This window comes from Thermobia domestica, chromosome 12 (genome assembly GCF_964235325.1).
Source record: "Thermobia domestica chromosome 12, izTheDome1.hap1.1, whole genome shotgun sequence".
NCBI classification, from domain to species: Eukaryota; Metazoa; Arthropoda; class Insecta; order Zygentoma; family Lepismatidae; genus Thermobia; species Thermobia domestica.
In genome coordinates this window covers 205,755,772-205,773,278 of record NC_137465.1, presented here as the reverse complement: position 1 = coordinate 205,773,278, position 17,507 = coordinate 205,755,772, and the positions used below count along the sequence as shown (strand labels likewise).

Genomic DNA, 17,507 nt, shown 5'->3' with positions numbered 1-17,507 from the left:
AAACAAAAAAAGAAGGCTTATTTATTTATTTATTTGCACCAAGTAATAAATTAACATTGCATGATTAGGATAAAGTGTACAGGATGTTGAAAAGCCGGAAATAGACTATAGGAAACTTTCTACGCTTCCTAGACTGATATCACATTGCAATGTTAAACCGCTGATACAACAGGAAGTTCGTTCCAATACTTAACTTGCAATTAAAATCTTAGAATAGTCGATAAAGAAGTACAAGAGAAAATTATTTACTTCCGTCATTCGTCTGTTGTTTCTATTTTAGATTAATTTATTTATACGTATTTCTGGGCATTTCAGCCATCTGTACAAGGAATGATGTCTTCGGTAAGCACACTATCTGAGAAAAGGAGAAGAAACAGGAAAGAAGCGGTCTGGGATTTGTATCTAAGGTACCATCCCGGCCTTTGCATTGTGTGAGTGAAGAAATTCAGGACAGGTCTCACTCGGGATGGCTGGCCTGAAAAAGCTGCTACACCTTTTCTACCGGTTATCCCCATCGGGAATTGAGCCCCAGAATGCTCGAACCAAAGGGGCGAGGCCACATCGGTTGTTTTATTTGTCTCTGTGTGTTAGGGTAAAGACATACCGGAGATACCTTGCGATCGAGGTTGAGGTTTAAGTCGCGATCGCTATCTCGATGTCTATGTCTAGATGGATGCATGAAGGGCGCACAAAGCGAGGAGGTCGCACCCTCGTTGTAAGTTCTCAGTTTGAGGAGAAACCTTATTGTGACGCGTGTGAAATTATTGCATAAAAATCACTGCGAAACCACATTTTGAAATTGAAAGGACCAAATAGTTTATAAATAGAGATGAACGCAAGACGAGACATGAGAAATACTAAAGTCTCGTCTCTTGTTTCGCAAAAATATTTGAGTCTCATCTCTTGTTCATCTCTATCAATAAATCAAACACTTTTACCTTTTTTCAATTTTCTGTGAAGAAATGCTCTCTTTCGCCACTCAGGCGAGAAATCATTTCCCAGTAAAATAAAATAATAATAATAAAAAATATGTCTTCAGGTTTCGAGGTGGAGGAGGTATTAACTTCAACAAGTGAAGTTTCGTTACTTCAATTCCAGTATTCGACGTTTCCTTCCTATGGATACGTGCCTGTCTTTACAGGTATTTCTTTACCTTATATCAGTAACGAACTTACAATAAAACTTTTTCTTATAAATCCCGGAAATGGTGGGAGCCTTGGAGTTTTTAAGCATAGATATGATTAACAGTAGCTTCTTTTTTCCTTTAGAAATTCCACAATTTACGGACTTTAACCCGAAAGTCCCCCCCATGTAACCGCCACTGTCATATATAACAAACGGCTAACCCGAGTATAAGAGCTTCGCTTCGCTCAGTTCAATAATAAGCTACAGTATAATTCTCAAATAAATATGAATAACTTATCTGACATCCCCATTTCAGTTGCTATTTTCTTCTATCCTCTATTTTAAACGTACCTATTATGATGCTGTTTGTGTTTCTTATCCCATATTGCTGAAACATTCCTCACTAGTTATATTAATATGGATTTCAGCAAAACCTCTCGAGCATAGACTTTATTTTGGAAAACCCACCCAGTAATCATTCGACTTTTAGATTTCTACAGTATAACAAGCTAAAGTATCCTGTTACACGAGTATGTTGTATGTTTCGGATAAAAATGAGATAAATCTTTCGTTTAACTTTTATACCTTCTTATAGCCCAAAGAATATGTAAAATGGAAGTAAAATGATAAACATTGAAATTATTTTAGAGTAAAAGGAAAACTAAGTACTCCAATAAATACAGATACATAAATTATTGGTTCTAAAGTAAGGTCGTTTTATTCATACTATTATTTACGTATTTTTAGACGTGGAAATGCTCTATAATAGATGATTCCCACTACATTTGTGTAGAACAAAGCAACACTTAGCATGTATAGTAAATGAATAACTTTTGTTAATTCTTTGGCTTTTACTTTAAATTACCGTTATCACATACTGTACATACAGAGCATATTTACAGGTATTGTTGTGTGGGCAATATTTTTAATGTCAATGGTCTGAAAGTATCATTAACTACAACAAACACTCTACCTATTAATTTAAATGAAAAATTAAACTTAAAAGGGAAATCAAATAATATACTATTCAGAGAGAGAAGCTAGTAATATGTTACAAGAGCTAAATATACGCGGTGTGGCAATTCAATAACGAAACTGCCCACCTCCTGTCGCACAGGATCGTCGGGGGGAGGGAGGTAGCTAATGATGTGTTGTTGATATTGAATCTTCATGAGAAGCCACTGTTTGTTTCATGATTCTGAAAGCTTTTCTTTTCTTTGCAGGCTTGCATGAAGAGGACAGTATTCTGTAGAAGTAGTGCCGGAATCATGGTGAACAGTAAAGTTGAGCAGCGCATTAACATCAAATTTCTGGTGAAATTAAACAAAACACCGATGGCATGTTGTGCAATGTTAAAAGAGGTGTATGCTGATAATGCTATGTCACGTGCGCGAGTTTTCGAATAACACAAACGATTTTCAGAAGATAGGGAGGAGGTTGAAGATGATGAACGACCTGGTCGCCCTTTGAGTTCAAGAACGGACGAAAATGTTAAAAAAAAAAAAAAAATAATAATAATAATAATAATAATAATAATAATAATGAACTTGTGCGGAAAGACAGACGTCTGAGCATTCGGATGATCGCAGACATGATGAACATTAACAAAGAGACAGTAAGACAGATTTTGCATGACAAAAGTTTGTGCAAAAAGTTGTCCCGAAAAACCTCTCTCAGGAGCAAAAAGACATTCGAAAGACCATTTCCTTTGACGTCATGGAGCGACTCAAAGCAGAACCAGACTTGCTAACACGTGTCATCACATGTGATGAAACGGATTTTCCAGTATGACCCCGAAACTAAGCATTAATCCATGCACTGGAAGACTTCCACATCGCCAAGAATGAAAAAAGCACGAATGAGCAAGTCGAAAGTGAAGGCAATGCTCATCGTTTTTTTCGATATCAGGGGTATCATCATGACTGAATGGGTGCCTCAGGGTCAAACGGTGAATCAGACCTACTACAAAGAAGTCCTAATCAAGCTGAGGAAAAGAATAAGGAAGAAGAGATCGGATTTGTGGAAGAACGATGCATGGATCCTCCACCAAGACAATGCGCCTGCCCATAATAGCCTTTCTGTGAAGCAGCTTTTAGCAGCCAAGCGCATTCTTATGCTCGACCATCCTCCGTATTCCCCAGACCTAGCTCCCTGTGACTTTTATCTATTTCCAAAAGTGAAAAGTGCATTGAAGGGAACACATTTTTAGTCTGTGGAAGAGGTGAAACGAAAAACGGCAGAGTTGTTGAACAGTGTGACATCTGATGACCTACAGTTGCTTTGAACAATGGAAGGCACGTATGCAGTGGTGTATAGATAGGGAAGAGGAGTATATTGAAGGGGATAACAGTCAATGGTAACTTTCTTTGCAATACATCACATTTATGACACCAGTCTCGTTATTTATTGCCACACCTCGTATAATGTGATAATGATCTTGAGGACGATACTAAATGAAGTAAAATTTTTGTAGACATTTATCAGATATGTTCAAAGAATTGAAATGAGGCACACACCGAGAAATTTTCGTTAGACGGTGTTTTTTTTTCTTTCTTTCTTTAAGGGTTGTGAGTCCAATACTACAAGACATTACGCCCATGTAGTATTCAACTGTTGTTATTCTACGTGCGAAAAAAATTAACTATTGTTACCTTTACTCCCAGAAAAAAAAAACTAATAGAACTAAATTGTTTTTATAAAAAAAGTAAGAGTACAAAGTAAGTGTCAGACCAAATATTTAGGCTACATCTAAGTATATTTTATTAAGAAAGTGAACAAATGCCTGACGAGTTACGAAGTTGGAGGGGAGGTTTGGAATCTGCGGACCCTTGATTGAAATACTTAGTTTTTATGTCCCGGCTAAAGGGACTGAATGATTAATGATGAAATGGTAGTAAAGAGTTGGTGAACATTGTCGGAGGGAAAATCTTGAGAACTCACGCACACAATATTCTTAACCACAAAGTTATAAGATTGGGATCAAACCAGGAACCTACTGTATCTATCACTGAGTCCCCATTCTGATGTGCGTATGATTAAGGCTTTAAGACTCTGTGTAATAGCACTCGTGTCCAGTGTTTGTAGGTTTCCTGAAGAAAATTTCCCTCGACCTTTTCCTTCACTTTTTTCACACACAAATATACCCAGCCAACAATGGGTGCAAATTATGCTACTTTGAACTAGGGATGGCCATTTCCGGCAAAAGAGTTTTCCGGTTTCCGGAAATCACATTTTCCGTCTTCCAATTTTCCGAAAATTTTTCCGTTTTCCGGAAAATTTTCCGTTTCCGTTTTTCTGGAAAATTTTCCGTTTTCAATTTTCCGGTTTCCGGAAAATATATTTTCCGTTTTTCCGGAAAATGTGGTCATCCCTACTTTGAACCCCCACACACTATTGGTATTGTATTAGTTTATTTCTGAAGCAGAAAGAAAAAAATAAGCATTTATATTGGTCAATGTCAGCGCAAGAATGTCCCTAGATTTACATGTATTATCTAAAAGTCGCTTTTTGCTAAATTTACCTACAAAATTTTCCTAGATTAGGGAATTTCCCTTAAAGTACGAACACTGCTCGTGTCTATTCTACTAAAAAAATAAACTTACCTTATCTATAGGTTTGTTGATAACATCTTTCCCATTCAGTTGAAATTTTTCAAAATAAGTCTTCGTAATAAGATCCCTATAAATAATTAATTGTGTAAGGGATTGTACTCTACATAATATATAAATAATGACCGTATAATGACCTACTTTCTTTTAAATTTATCATCAGCATGTAAATCTTATATCAGCTCACATTTATAATAAAATTTAACCTAAATCTAAAGTTCAGAATAATAATAGTGAACTATCAGCAAAGTATTCTTAAAGTCTGAAATCACAATGAGTAACTTAATTTTAGCTCTTATCCAGAATTACTTAAGCTTGTCAAAAGTTCTATGCTTACATTATTAACCAATAATGGAATAGAATCGACTGCTGAATCTGTAAATTATGCTTAATACGGGATAATTTTCAACATGTGCTATAAAATATCTATATGATTCCAAACTTTTGAGATACTCTGTACCTGTAGTTCTAAGAAAATATTTGTAGTAATTATAATTCAATAAAGCTTGGTTTCTTTTGTAATTAGTCGATCGGAAGGTAGTAGCATAACAGGCATATACATACAGTTTACGATACAGGATGCCCAGTAATTTCACGTTTTCAGTATTTCGTGCTCACCATCCCAAAACAATTGAATCAATTTTGATGGAATTTTGTAAGACAGTCCTTGGCGCGGCCTGGTTAGTATCTTTCACTTTAATGAAACTCTTATTATGGGCAGTAATAATTGATCATAAAAGTTAGATTATTATCTGCCCATGGGTTAAGAAATTAATCATTTGAGAACAGATAACCCGGCAACCCGCGGTAGAAAAGTGAACTGCTGGTTGCCTAACATTCCAAGAGAAGCCTACACTTCGACCGAGTGAACCTGGAGGAAGTTACCTAGCACAGACGTAACCGGCACTCCGCTCGGTCTTATTTTAACTTCTTAACGCCCAGTGTAACTTAAAAAGTACACTTAGGTTTTTGTTTATGGGATTATTCCATACGCATGTTTCTATTTTGTAACCTTGCGCACAGGAATTTTATAACTCAGGTGTTAAGCTACAGAAGACTGCTTTCTTTCGTACAATTTGAAAATAATGTTGATTTCTCCCATCCAAGGGCGCCGATTTGTCTGTAAATTTGAGGGGGTCCATTCAGATGCAGAAAGCATATATGAGGATTTTAAGACAAATTGCATTCAAATTATGTCAAATTTTGTAAATTTGTAAATACAATGAGGGGCCCACATGAGCTTGGGGGGCCGGGCCCCCTAGGCCCCTCAGGATCGGCGCCCTTGCTCCCATCTGCCAAGTTTGCTTATCTGTTCAACCTGTTTTACATAAATCGCTCTAACACCTCGATTTTCTTATATACTGTATAACGTATATTGCGAATTAAGCATTGATGAAATTGTATGTATTTCCAAATGATTCGTTTGTTGGTGTGTGATATAATTTAGTAAAATCTATGTATATTAAAATTTTTAGATTATTGTAAATATAATATAAAAGTATTAGATCCCCCCCCCAAAAAAAAAAAAATAAGCAAGTTCACTTTCAAGGAAGTGAAAACAGATAGTAAAAGTGGAAAACATACAGATGAAATGTCAAAACTGGAAAATGCATAAACCAATCAAAAAGTAAACAAAAAGTCAGACTTGATCAAACTTCGTAAACGATTAGAATATCTAGGGTCTCGTTAATTCCCCAAAAGTTCGAAGCATTTGCCATGGTCAACATCTTGCCAGAATCCTCATTATTCGAATTGTAAGTTTTACCTTTTCATTTTACACTTATATGGTGAAGGACATTTGACAAGTTCATTATGCAAGAGGTCTTCCTCCTTGACAGATTGTTTTATTCCTAAATATTTCAAATGTAACACCCATAATTCATAATTTAACTTCATGAAAAGTTATTTGTACTTGTTGTATGTAAATAGAAAAGATGCATATACATTTCTGTAATTTTCACTTACTATTGAGATTTCAGTAACATGTAAGTATTCAGGCATTTCTATTGCTGATAGCATATTTAAGGAAATTAAGCATTTACTATCAAGAGTGTAAGTAACAATTCAAGTAACGAAACAGGTGTACCTCAGAAGATATACAGGTTGCTGACAAGAACAGATCTTTTGATTCGCGCTCCTCTTCTTTTAAATATCTTTGTGATTCAATATACAAGTGGCGCTAGAGGGGACATGAGGGCGGGTGCCCTCTTGTGGTATCGTCTCCCTCCAGACATCTCGAGGTATTGTAATATAATTGAATGTAATGTAAAACTATTACTTCAACATAGGTTAACCATTTTGATGAGTTTTTACTTTCGAGCGACGAAATGAGAGAAGAAAGTATGGTGGTGGAGAAAAATATTCAAGATTGCAATGAATTTACAACGTTTCATGGCCTGTACATAACGAAAAAGTGATATTTCGAAATATGTCCGTCTGTTCGTCTTGATATACAATTGCCTAGAGATCATACCGTTCAACGTATTGATACCAAATTTTAAACTTAAAATTTTTCTGTACATAGTTCTCCAGTTTTTTTTAAAAATTTTCTTCCTACCCCTAAAATTAGGGGTAGTTTACTGAAGGATGAAAATCATAATTTGCGATTTTCTTTTTTAAAAAATGGCTCTAACGATCATCAAAAATCAAATTTTCAATAACAACCCTATACTGCGGTATATCTATGGAAAAATCGAGGAGGGGTGGTTTACTCTTGGGGGTGAACTTTTTCGGACGATTTTCTCAAAAATTACTCACGTGATTTTGTTCATATTTTACAAATAAATATTTCAGTCTATTTTGTGCAAATTTGAGATTTTTCATAAGCGTCCTTCCTTGAGATATTTGATGGTGAAAATACACAATTTTCGAAAATTCGCAGTGTTTAGAAGTTTTCAAAAAAATCAAATATACGGTTCTCAAATCTGAAACTTGTTTATGACGTTGTCTATTATCTAGTCTCTATGTAGACAAAAAATTGAATTTGAATCATTTATTTCGTTTCAAAATATACATTCCAAAACGAACATTTTTAGGTTTCCAACATCAATGTTCAGAGCTTTTTGCACCGACGTTCTATAAAGTACGTCCCAAGTGTCCACAGGACACAGAATGTTGTTCATTCCATTATCTTTCATGTGGTTTTGGTTTGAACTCATTATATTTAAAACCTAAGAAGTTACAGCATTTAACAGAATCCTCTGAAAAGTGCAAATTACGCACACGCGCCTATACAAAATGGCCGCTACAAATAAACCTGCGCGGCTAAAAAATAAATGAATATCCGTTTACGACTCCCTGGATGTGGTACAATCTTAGGTAAAAAAAAAATAAAAAATAAATAAATTTTGTCAGCAACCCTTGATCTGGAAATTGGTCGATTTCATTTGGATTGCCCCAGTCCCGAAAACCTACAACCATGTCAAATTTAGTCGTTGTAACCCTACAGGAAGTGCCCATTAATTTTGGGATGTAAAAAGTGTCCCATATAAGTAACATGGGAAAGATTTTTCAGTTCCCCGTAAAACCACTCTAAAGTTGGACTTTTTATTTTTATTTTTAGTGATTTATTTAGGTAATGGTAACAAAAACGTACAAGCATACCGAATTTCAAGTTTTATTCCAATTCCAAGCACCTAAGATATGAGATTATAGTCCAAAAACAAGGTCCATTTAAATAACACGGGGAATTTCTTCATCCCCCCTTTAGACCCCCTAAAATTAAAAATATTCACTTTTGGCAATTTTCCTGTGGATTAGTCCCGGAAACCACAATCCTGCCAAGTTTGAAGTTTCCACGTCAGCTGGAAGTACCTTTTTATTTTATGTCAGTTCATGTAGTTTTTTATATTGTAAAACTAACCTATGGCCAGACTCCCACGACTGCTTGTCTACGGCCTCGCATCTCTTACGTATCAGCCTTTGCATGAAGAGTAAATTTCGATTATTTGCTCTTAACATTTCCTGAATTTTGGCGCAGCTGGGGGGTCACCCCTAGCCCCCGCGCTTACTCAACCTACGGCCTCGCACTTCTTAAACCCATAATTCTACCAAATTTTAAGTTTATTTTCGTATTTGAACTATCTAAAAGGTAAGATTTTGTATCCCAAGAAAAGCCCATTTAAATAACATGGGAATTTCTTCATTCCCCTTTTAGACCCTCCTAACAATTAAAAATATTCATTTTTGGCAATTTTCCTGTGGGTTAGTCCTGGAAAGCTATAATCATGCCAAATTTCAACTTTCTACTTCAATCGGAAGTACCCTTTTATTTTATGTCAGTTCATGTAGTTTTATATATAGTTAGGATATTAAAAGCTTTCAAAAAGCTATAAAACCCAGAAAATACGAACTTTTATTTAAAAATTATTAACTGACTTCAAAAAAAATCTCTAAAAGTTATTATTATGAAGATAACCAGGAAAGTTGTATCGCTTTTTCACCCACCACCTTCGAACATCGATATGTCACCTAAGACGTACCTGGAAGATCAAACATAGTCCCCATAAGCATCGACGATCTGCTAACGTTCTGGAAGGCCATGGATTCCATCGCGGTAGAACTTGATGGACCGTGAAGCGAAGAAGGTATGAAGTACATTTCGCAATTTTGCACCTCTACTAGCGATTTGAACTGGCGTCCTCTAAGGTGATTGTCCAACTAATGGAACCGGTTATAATCGGACGGTGCAATGTCCGAGGAGTATGGCGGATGCAATAGTGTTTCCCATCCAAGGCGTAGAATGGTGTCCCTAGCTACATGGGGTTTAGCGTTGTCCTTTAACAGCAGGACCTCTTTGCGGTTCAAAAGTGCTGGCTCCAGAGTTTTGAGTTTTTCTTGACCACGGTTCATTTGCTGACAGTACACAGTTGCATTGATGTTCTGACCAGCTGGTAGCAGTTCTTGATACACGATGCCGCGAGCAGTCTACTAAATACACAAGAGAACCTTATTCTGGTGCAGTGCTGATTTCGGCTGTTTTGGAACCGGTTCATGGGATGGTAACCAATGATGACGGTGCCGTGAAGCTTCGTACAGGACCCACATGTCAGCACCCTGTCCAGAAATGGCTCCTTCCTCAGACGAGACAGCAAAGAAACACAGGTGTCTACTCGAGTAGCCTTGTGGCCCGGAGTCAAATCATGTGGGACCCAACGACCCAACTTGTAGTGCTTCCCAAGTTAATTGTGGTGCTGCCGACTGGTTTCTCCACTCATACACTGAATGGTAATCTTAGTTCCTCACCTAAATTAAACATAACTTTCTTACAAGGCTGTCTGTATTCTTTATTATAAATTAAGTTCCTCACATGTCTGTCCACTGTTCGCCTCAATTGCTGCATGCGGATGTGTTGGTCTTCCTTCACATAATGCGTCTTCGAGTGTTTCGTCACCGTCCTTAAACTTGTTAAACCGCCGTTGTACTGTCCGCGTAGTCACTACACTCTCACCAAAGGCCTGGCATATCTTCCGGCCCACTACAGCGGCGTTTGACCCCAGTTTGAACTCGTACAGCGTACACGCCCTTATGACGCTCTGTGGAGGTCCCATGTTCACTCTGTCCTTACGCAAGTTCACGGTGTAACTGAACTGCCACAACCAGGTAGTATATTGGATATACCCACACAAACAACTTACCTTCGCCTTATCTCCATTTATATTCAATTCACGGTGTGAGGGCCAATTGAACAGAAACCTTCACAAAAAGCGACAGAGCTTTTTTGGTTACTTTTATGTATATCAATAAAAGAATTTGAAGTCTGTGTCAAGCTAATCAAATTAATGACTAATAAAATTACTATTAAAAGTATGATTTTATATTAGACAATAATTTGTTTGAATTGGCACATATTTAATTTTTTATTGATTGTATTAACTTCTTGGCGCTTTTAAAAATTATTTTATGCTTTTCAGAGCTTTTCAAATTGTTTTCTACTTTTTTTTAGCTCTTTTCAAAAGTCGGTATATATATATATATATATATATATATATATATATATATATATATATATATATATATATAGTGACGAAAGTCGCTTACTGCATCAAAGAGATTAAGTAAAGAATAACCATAGCGAAAGAAGCATTCAATAAGAAAAGATCGATCACTCTTAACAAGGAGGCTGAATATTGGACTTAGTAAGAAGTTGGTCAAGTGCTATATATGGAGTATTGGACTTTATGGTTCACTGACTTGGACATTACGGAAGTTAGAAAAGAAATACTTAGAGAGCTTTAAAATGTGGTGTTGGTGGAATATGGCAAAGAAACATGGACTGAAAGAGTAACAAACGAAGATGTTTAAAACGGATAGGAGAGAAGAGGACGTTTCTTGCCAACATCTTTCGTAGAAAGGCCAATTCGATTGGACATATCTTGCGAAGAAATTGTCTTCTTTATACCGCCATAGAAGGAAAGATGGAAGGAAAGCGAGGAATAGGAAGAAGAAGAATACAGCTGATTGATGATTTGAAAAATAGATGAAAATATTGGGAGCTAAAAGAGGAAGCTGAAGATCGGAAAACGTGAAAGAAACATTTTCAGGCCCAAATTTATAATTTAAAAAAAAAATCATTACTCCCAGGACCTGCCAGAAGGTAGAATACTTTAATAATAATAATAATAATAATAATAATAATAATAATAATAATAATAATAGATTTTTCCTGTTAAAACTATCATTATATCTGAAATCACTTAATACAATAAAGTGATTAGTTGGGAAATATCAAACTTCAGTTTTGATTACGCTCAGAAACTAAGAAATTATCGCATTATGACCTAGATTATACCTTGGTACAGTTAGTTTGAGTAATTTGTATTTCCCCCCTTATCACATTTCCTCTATTGCTTCTACAAAGGCAATACGTTGCAATTGACAGGATTTTTTTCTTTCCTTTTCTTTTTCTTTCTTTTTCTTTTTTTTTTGTAAATATCTATGAATATACTAATACCTTGTTTTATTACAAATACAAATAGAGTAAGTAAGGCCTAAGGGATCATCCTTTAACACTTGCTTATCTCACCTATTTAACTGAAGATCAACAACAAATTCTTTTCCATTCGAATCAAACAGCACAGTTAAATCATGAAGCCACGTGCCCTGGAAAAAGAAACAACACGTTTAGAAATATGGGACAGTAACACTTGACTAGAATTTATAAATTGCTTAAATGTAATAGGTTGGTGCGAATTTAATGTCCGTATTGACGTCTGGTGGGAGTCTCATCTCTCCAACATATCAGAGGAATGGAGAAAAGCCTTATACCTAACGTTGCAAAAATTTGAACACGTCCAGCAAACAGGCTGGTGTACTCAGACAGTCAGGAGGTAGTGCATTGTTGAACACGGTCGTATGAAAGTACACCATGAAAAACACTCAATTGGTAAAGATACTTTGTACACGTCCAGCAAACAGGCTGGTGTACTCAGACAGTCAGGAGGTAGTGCATTGTTGAACACGGTCGTATGAAAGTACACCATGAAAAACACTCAATTGGCAAAGATACTTTGTACACGTCCAGCAAACAGGCTGGTATACTCAGACAGTCAGGAGGTAGTGCGTTGTTGAACACGGTCGTATGAAAGTACACCATGAAAAACACTCATTTGGCAAAGATACTTTGTACACGTCCAGCAAACAGGCTGGTGTACTCAGACAGTCAGGAGGTAGTGCATTGTTGAACACGGTCGTATGAAAGTACACCATGAAAAACACTCAATTGGCAAAGATACTTTGTACACGTCCAGCAAACAGGCTGGTGTACTCAGACAGTCAGGAGGTAGTGCATTGTTGAACACGGTCGTATGAAAGTACACCATGAAAAACACTCAATTGGCAAAGATACTTTGTACACGTCCAGCAAACAGGCTGGTGTACTCAGACAGTCAGGAGGTAGTGCGTTGTTGAACACGGTCGTATGAAAGTACACCATGAAAAACACTCAATTGGCAAAGATACTTTGTACACGTCCAGCAAACAGGCTGGTGTACTCAGACAGTCAGGAGGTAGTGCATTGTTGAACACGGTCGTATGAAAGTACACCATGAAAAACACTCAATTGGCAAAGATACTTTGTACACGTCCAGCAAACAGGCTGGTGTACTCAGACAGTCAGGAGGTAGTGCGTTGTTGAACATGGTCGTATGAAAGTACACCATGGACAACACAAAACTGACAGAAAGACTACTTTACTGTGCCATTCTGTACTGCAAGCTGCAAAAATATTAACAGTCCATTTGGGTCAAGAACAACGAATAAGCACAACTTTCGCTGTTGGTTTGTCAAATTTCGAGCCGGTGACACAGCATTGCAAAAGAAGTCTCGTAGGTACCGACAAATGGCATGCTCGTATGAGTTCGTCAGGAACAGTATGGAAGCAGACACCCTCGGAAAAGTGACATTGAAGACGAGTTAGCCATACACCATATAACTGTCGTTCAGCCTCATCGTGCAATTGGTAAGTTGAAAAAAGTTGTACTAATGTGTGTGACGTCAGTTGATGCCGTCTGCCGTCCGAAGTATATAACCTGTAAATAATATCCGGGAAGGTTCCCTACATCGGATTCTCACTTCACATTAAAAGTGCCATTGCTGGTATGGCAGTCTATAGTAAGAGTGACTCATGAGTCTTTCTCAGGCAAGATGAAACCATCAACGCAGATCGTTAAGTGACGAACTCCATGAAATGCAGTGCAAACTTGTCCACAAGTATGCAACGGTGTTCAACTGTATAGTGATTCGAACAATGTTCAGCAGTAAATGGTTGATTACTACCACTTCCGGTGGATGGATCACCTCGATTAACGAATTCGATTCAATTTATGGTGATCTAACAATTAGCTTTTGAGATTTTTTTTGTCTCATGACAAACACACACACACACACACACACACACACACACACACACACACACACACACACACAGAGAGAGAGAGAGAGAGAGAGAGAGAGAGAGAGAGAGAGAACAAATAGACAGGGTAAATATACAGTAAAACTTGTCTTTAACGGTATCAAACGGTACTTTGCAAACATTTCGCATTAAAGATAGGTTCCCCGTTAACAAAAAAAAAAAAAGTGCTCTATATAATGGATATAGTGAGAAAATAAAAAGCTGTAGGTAGTAGTCACTTTATATGTACGTTTATTGGTACTACGAATTAGTTCACCCAAGACTTACAATGAACAGAAAAAAAAAACACTGTACATGTACGCAGCAATATGTACAGAAAACCTCCAACCGTCAAGAAAGTTTTCTATACATATTACTGCTTGGCTGCTCGACTGTAAAGAAGCGCTTTAGCGAGAAACCTCAGTAAATACACCCTCCATTCCAAAAGAAACCGAACGTTTTAAAAAAAATAAAAAAGCAATGTACATTTTGGAATAAATCATTTTTATTAATCAATGTATTCCCCTTCTGCATCGATACACATATTTGCACGCTCCAACAAGTTGTCAAACGACTTCTCCATGTCCTTTATTGGAATGGTCTTTAGGACGGCGGTCGTCGCCTTCTCAATGGCATCAATCGATGCGTGCCATTTTCCTTTCATCGCCAAATGCAGTTTCGGGAACAGATAGAAATCGCACGGAGCGAGATCTGGTGAATAGGGCGGATGATGCAACCGAATAATGTGATTTTTGACCAAAAATTCAGTTACAAGTCGCGAACGATGTGATGGTGCATTATCGTCCAAAAGAGTCCAACTGCCGATTTCGCAATATTCGGGCCGAATACGACGAATTCTTGCCAGCAAACGCTTCATGACGCCTAAGTAAAACTCTCCAGTGACTGTCTGGCCGGGCTGAACAAATTCTTTGTGGATAATTCCTTTTGAATCGTAAAAACAAATCAGCATCACCTTAACTTTTGACTTCACCAAGCGACTTTTTTTGGGTGTTCCTTCATCCGGCGCTCTCCATTCAGCACTTTGCCGCTTTGTTTCGGGCTCATATTCAAAACACCACGTCTCGTCACCAGTTACAATCGATTTCAAGAAGTTTCGATCCTGCCGAGCACTTTTAACGATGTCTTTGCAATGCGCAATTCGATCAACTTTTTGGTCTTCGGTGAGTTTGTGTGGTACAAACCGCGAATTAACCTTCTTAAAGCCCAAATCTTCGGTCAAAATGTGGTATGCGGTTGTTTGAGGAACGCCTAATTCCATTTCAATAACTTTCACCGACGATTTTTTGTTATGTTTGATGAATTCACGGACTTTTTCGATGTTTTCTTCCGATAATCCGGTTCTGGGACGGCCTGATCTTTCGTCATCATCCAGCGTCTCTCTACCCGATTTGAATCGCCTGAACCACTCGTAAACTTGCGTACGGGATAGACACTCATCATCATATGCATTTTGTAGCATTTGGTGCGTTTCACTAAAAGTTTTACCCAGTTTAACACAAAACTCAATTGCAGCTCGTTGTTTGAAACTCATTTTCCGACCGATGTACACAACACACTGACAGTTGAAACATAATAACTTTGTTGCCGTGCATCCAAATGTCATGACTAGAGACCGGATGTTAGGCAAAATGCCTATTCTTTAACATTAAAGATATGATCAAAAATAACGTTTTAAAGTTTGTATAGGGGGTTATAGTTTCGATTAAAGCCAGTTTTATTTTGCCTATTTTGCCTATTTCGACCTTTACTGCCTAAATAATTGCTTTAGTGCCTAATGTTGCCTATTCTATGCATTTTCTTCAAAATAAGCCTTCATTGGGAAAATATATAATTTATATAACATAAATAATGCATACATATATACGTATATTAGGTGTTTATAAACACAAGCACGTGGTACGTTACAATATATACACAGGGTGAACTTCAAAGATGTGCACATACTTCCGAGGTGATTAATGATATCAAAAGAAGATATAAAGTTCTCTTGTAGTTTGTCGAATTCTGTGTCGTGCGCGAGTAGTCTAGGGGCTGAATCTATCCAACGTGGGTGTTCTTAGAAAACAATGGATTGCCGACAAACACCATTGTAATCGTAGCAGATGCTTCTTTTGGAGCTGTCTCGTAATTTAATCATTGTGTCAATTAAGGAAAGAAGGAGCTGTCAATTTAATGTGAGATATGGATGTTTGAAAATAGTCTAACCGTAGGAGGTGAGAAAAAAACATGTGAAATGACTTTTAGAAACATGGGAAACTCTGGATAAAGAACAATTGTTAAAAGATATTGACTGTCTAAGATGGAAGGTGTAGGAGAAAGAGAACCCATTGATAGGGAGTAACGAAAGAAACATAGACACAGGTGTGCTGTAATTTTTGGGTGGTCCAGGTTTTTTGGAGGTGGGGAGCGAACTGTACTGCCCATGGAGTAAAAAGATTTTGTTTAATTGGGACTGTAACTTGCACCCTATGGAGAGGTACCGCTCATTATTTTGAGAACAGAGATTTTTAGAAATACCTTGAAAATGTTACGTGTTACATTGCCCCATAGTGAGAGACGGGGCATATAATTGCATAGGGGAAGTGTAGTGTCCTTTTGAGCAAAGGACCAGTTTAAATTAACGTGGGAATAGTTAAGGAATTTGGCATGTAGAGTGAAAATTACTACAATAGAAAACGAAACTTTTTTTTTTTGTGCAGATGAGAAAATGTCATGTTGGTTGCGACTCACCTGTATGTCTAATTCTTTTTAGAAAAGAAAGAAAGAATTGAAATAGTTGAAAAAAAAAGATCTTTTAAGTTGTTAGGATGTAGAAAGTTATTTGAGAAAACGTATGTGACATTTATTGTTGACGGTTGAGACCTCCTGTAATTTCGAGTTGAACGTAACTCTTTTTAGAAAAAAAAGATTTTTCTGACTTGTTAGAGAGAAAAATGTTTTCTACTCCGATAGAATGAAAAAAGAAAAGAAAGAAAAAAGCCATTTTTCTGGAAAAGATTCTAGTTAACTTTAAAGAATAGCTTTGTACTTGTTTTTGTGAAAAAACGAAAGGGCGAAAACAGACAGGTTGTGAGTGAGATTGCTATTATGTCAATGGTTTAACAGAGGGAGAAAAAAAAAGAAAAAAAAGTATTGTTGAAGTTAGGGATACTATCATGAATGGATTTTTGTAGTTTTGAAAAGGAGTGTGAGAAACTTACGTGGAAAATAAGATAATATTTGCAATAGAAATATAGATATTTTGGGGTTATAGATTTGTTTGAAGTTTTAATTTAGTTGAATTTTTATGCCAAATAGTTGAAAAGATGCAGATGAGAAGAGACAAGATTGGTTCGATAATATATTATAGTTGAGAAAAAAATAGATTAAAAATGTGAGAATATATATATATATATATATATATATATATATATATATATATGGTGTGAGCTGAGGATTGAACCATGGATGTGTGAAACATTAATGATAAATATTTTATTAGTGATGTAATAATGGGATTAATATTGTTTGGGAAGAATCATAAATACTTTGAGAATTCGAAGGAACACAATATGATCTGAATGGATTTTGACTTGACTTGATGGTAGTTTTGCATTTGGTTTCAACAGCGAAGCTATATGAGACATGGACCTAGTGAATAATAAGGTAATAATACGGATGATTACAAACTTATATTTTTGTAGTTGGAATATTGAAAATGAAATATTTGAGTTTACGATGCATGGTTATTTTGGTTAGGCTAAGGGAGAGGATGAGTAAAAATGGTAAAATGAGAAAGTGAGAGGAAACGGAAGAATTGCGAGAAAATGCATGATGAGAGTACTTAGATGTTTTTTTTTTACACTGATGTACTAGTTAGGGTA

At 36.6% G+C, this 17,507-nt stretch overlaps 2 protein-coding genes across 4 annotated transcripts in view; one reads left to right on the top strand and one right to left on the bottom strand.

Moving 5' to 3' along the window:
* Nucleotides 1-17,507, top strand: part of LOC145666975 (cilia- and flagella-associated protein 206) — a 224,542-nt gene that overhangs the window by 79,163 nt on the left and 127,872 nt on the right. The window lies entirely within an intron of this gene.
* Nucleotides 1-17,507, bottom strand: part of LOC145666974 (zinc metalloproteinase-disintegrin-like 4a) — a 131,041-nt gene that overhangs the window by 69,923 nt on the left and 43,611 nt on the right. For 2 of the 3 annotated variants that reach the window (XM_081734620.1, XM_081734621.1), the window contains exons 3-4: nt 11,758-11,834; nt 4,728-4,803 (exon numbers count right to left, since the gene is read on the bottom strand). In XM_081734620.1, the coding sequence (XP_081590746.1) occupies nt 4,728-4,803; nt 11,758-11,834 (153 nt within the window). Of the gene's footprint in view, nt 1-4,727; nt 4,804-11,757; nt 11,835-17,507 lie in introns of those variants that run through there. The other variant, XM_081734622.1, reaches the window with a different exon arrangement.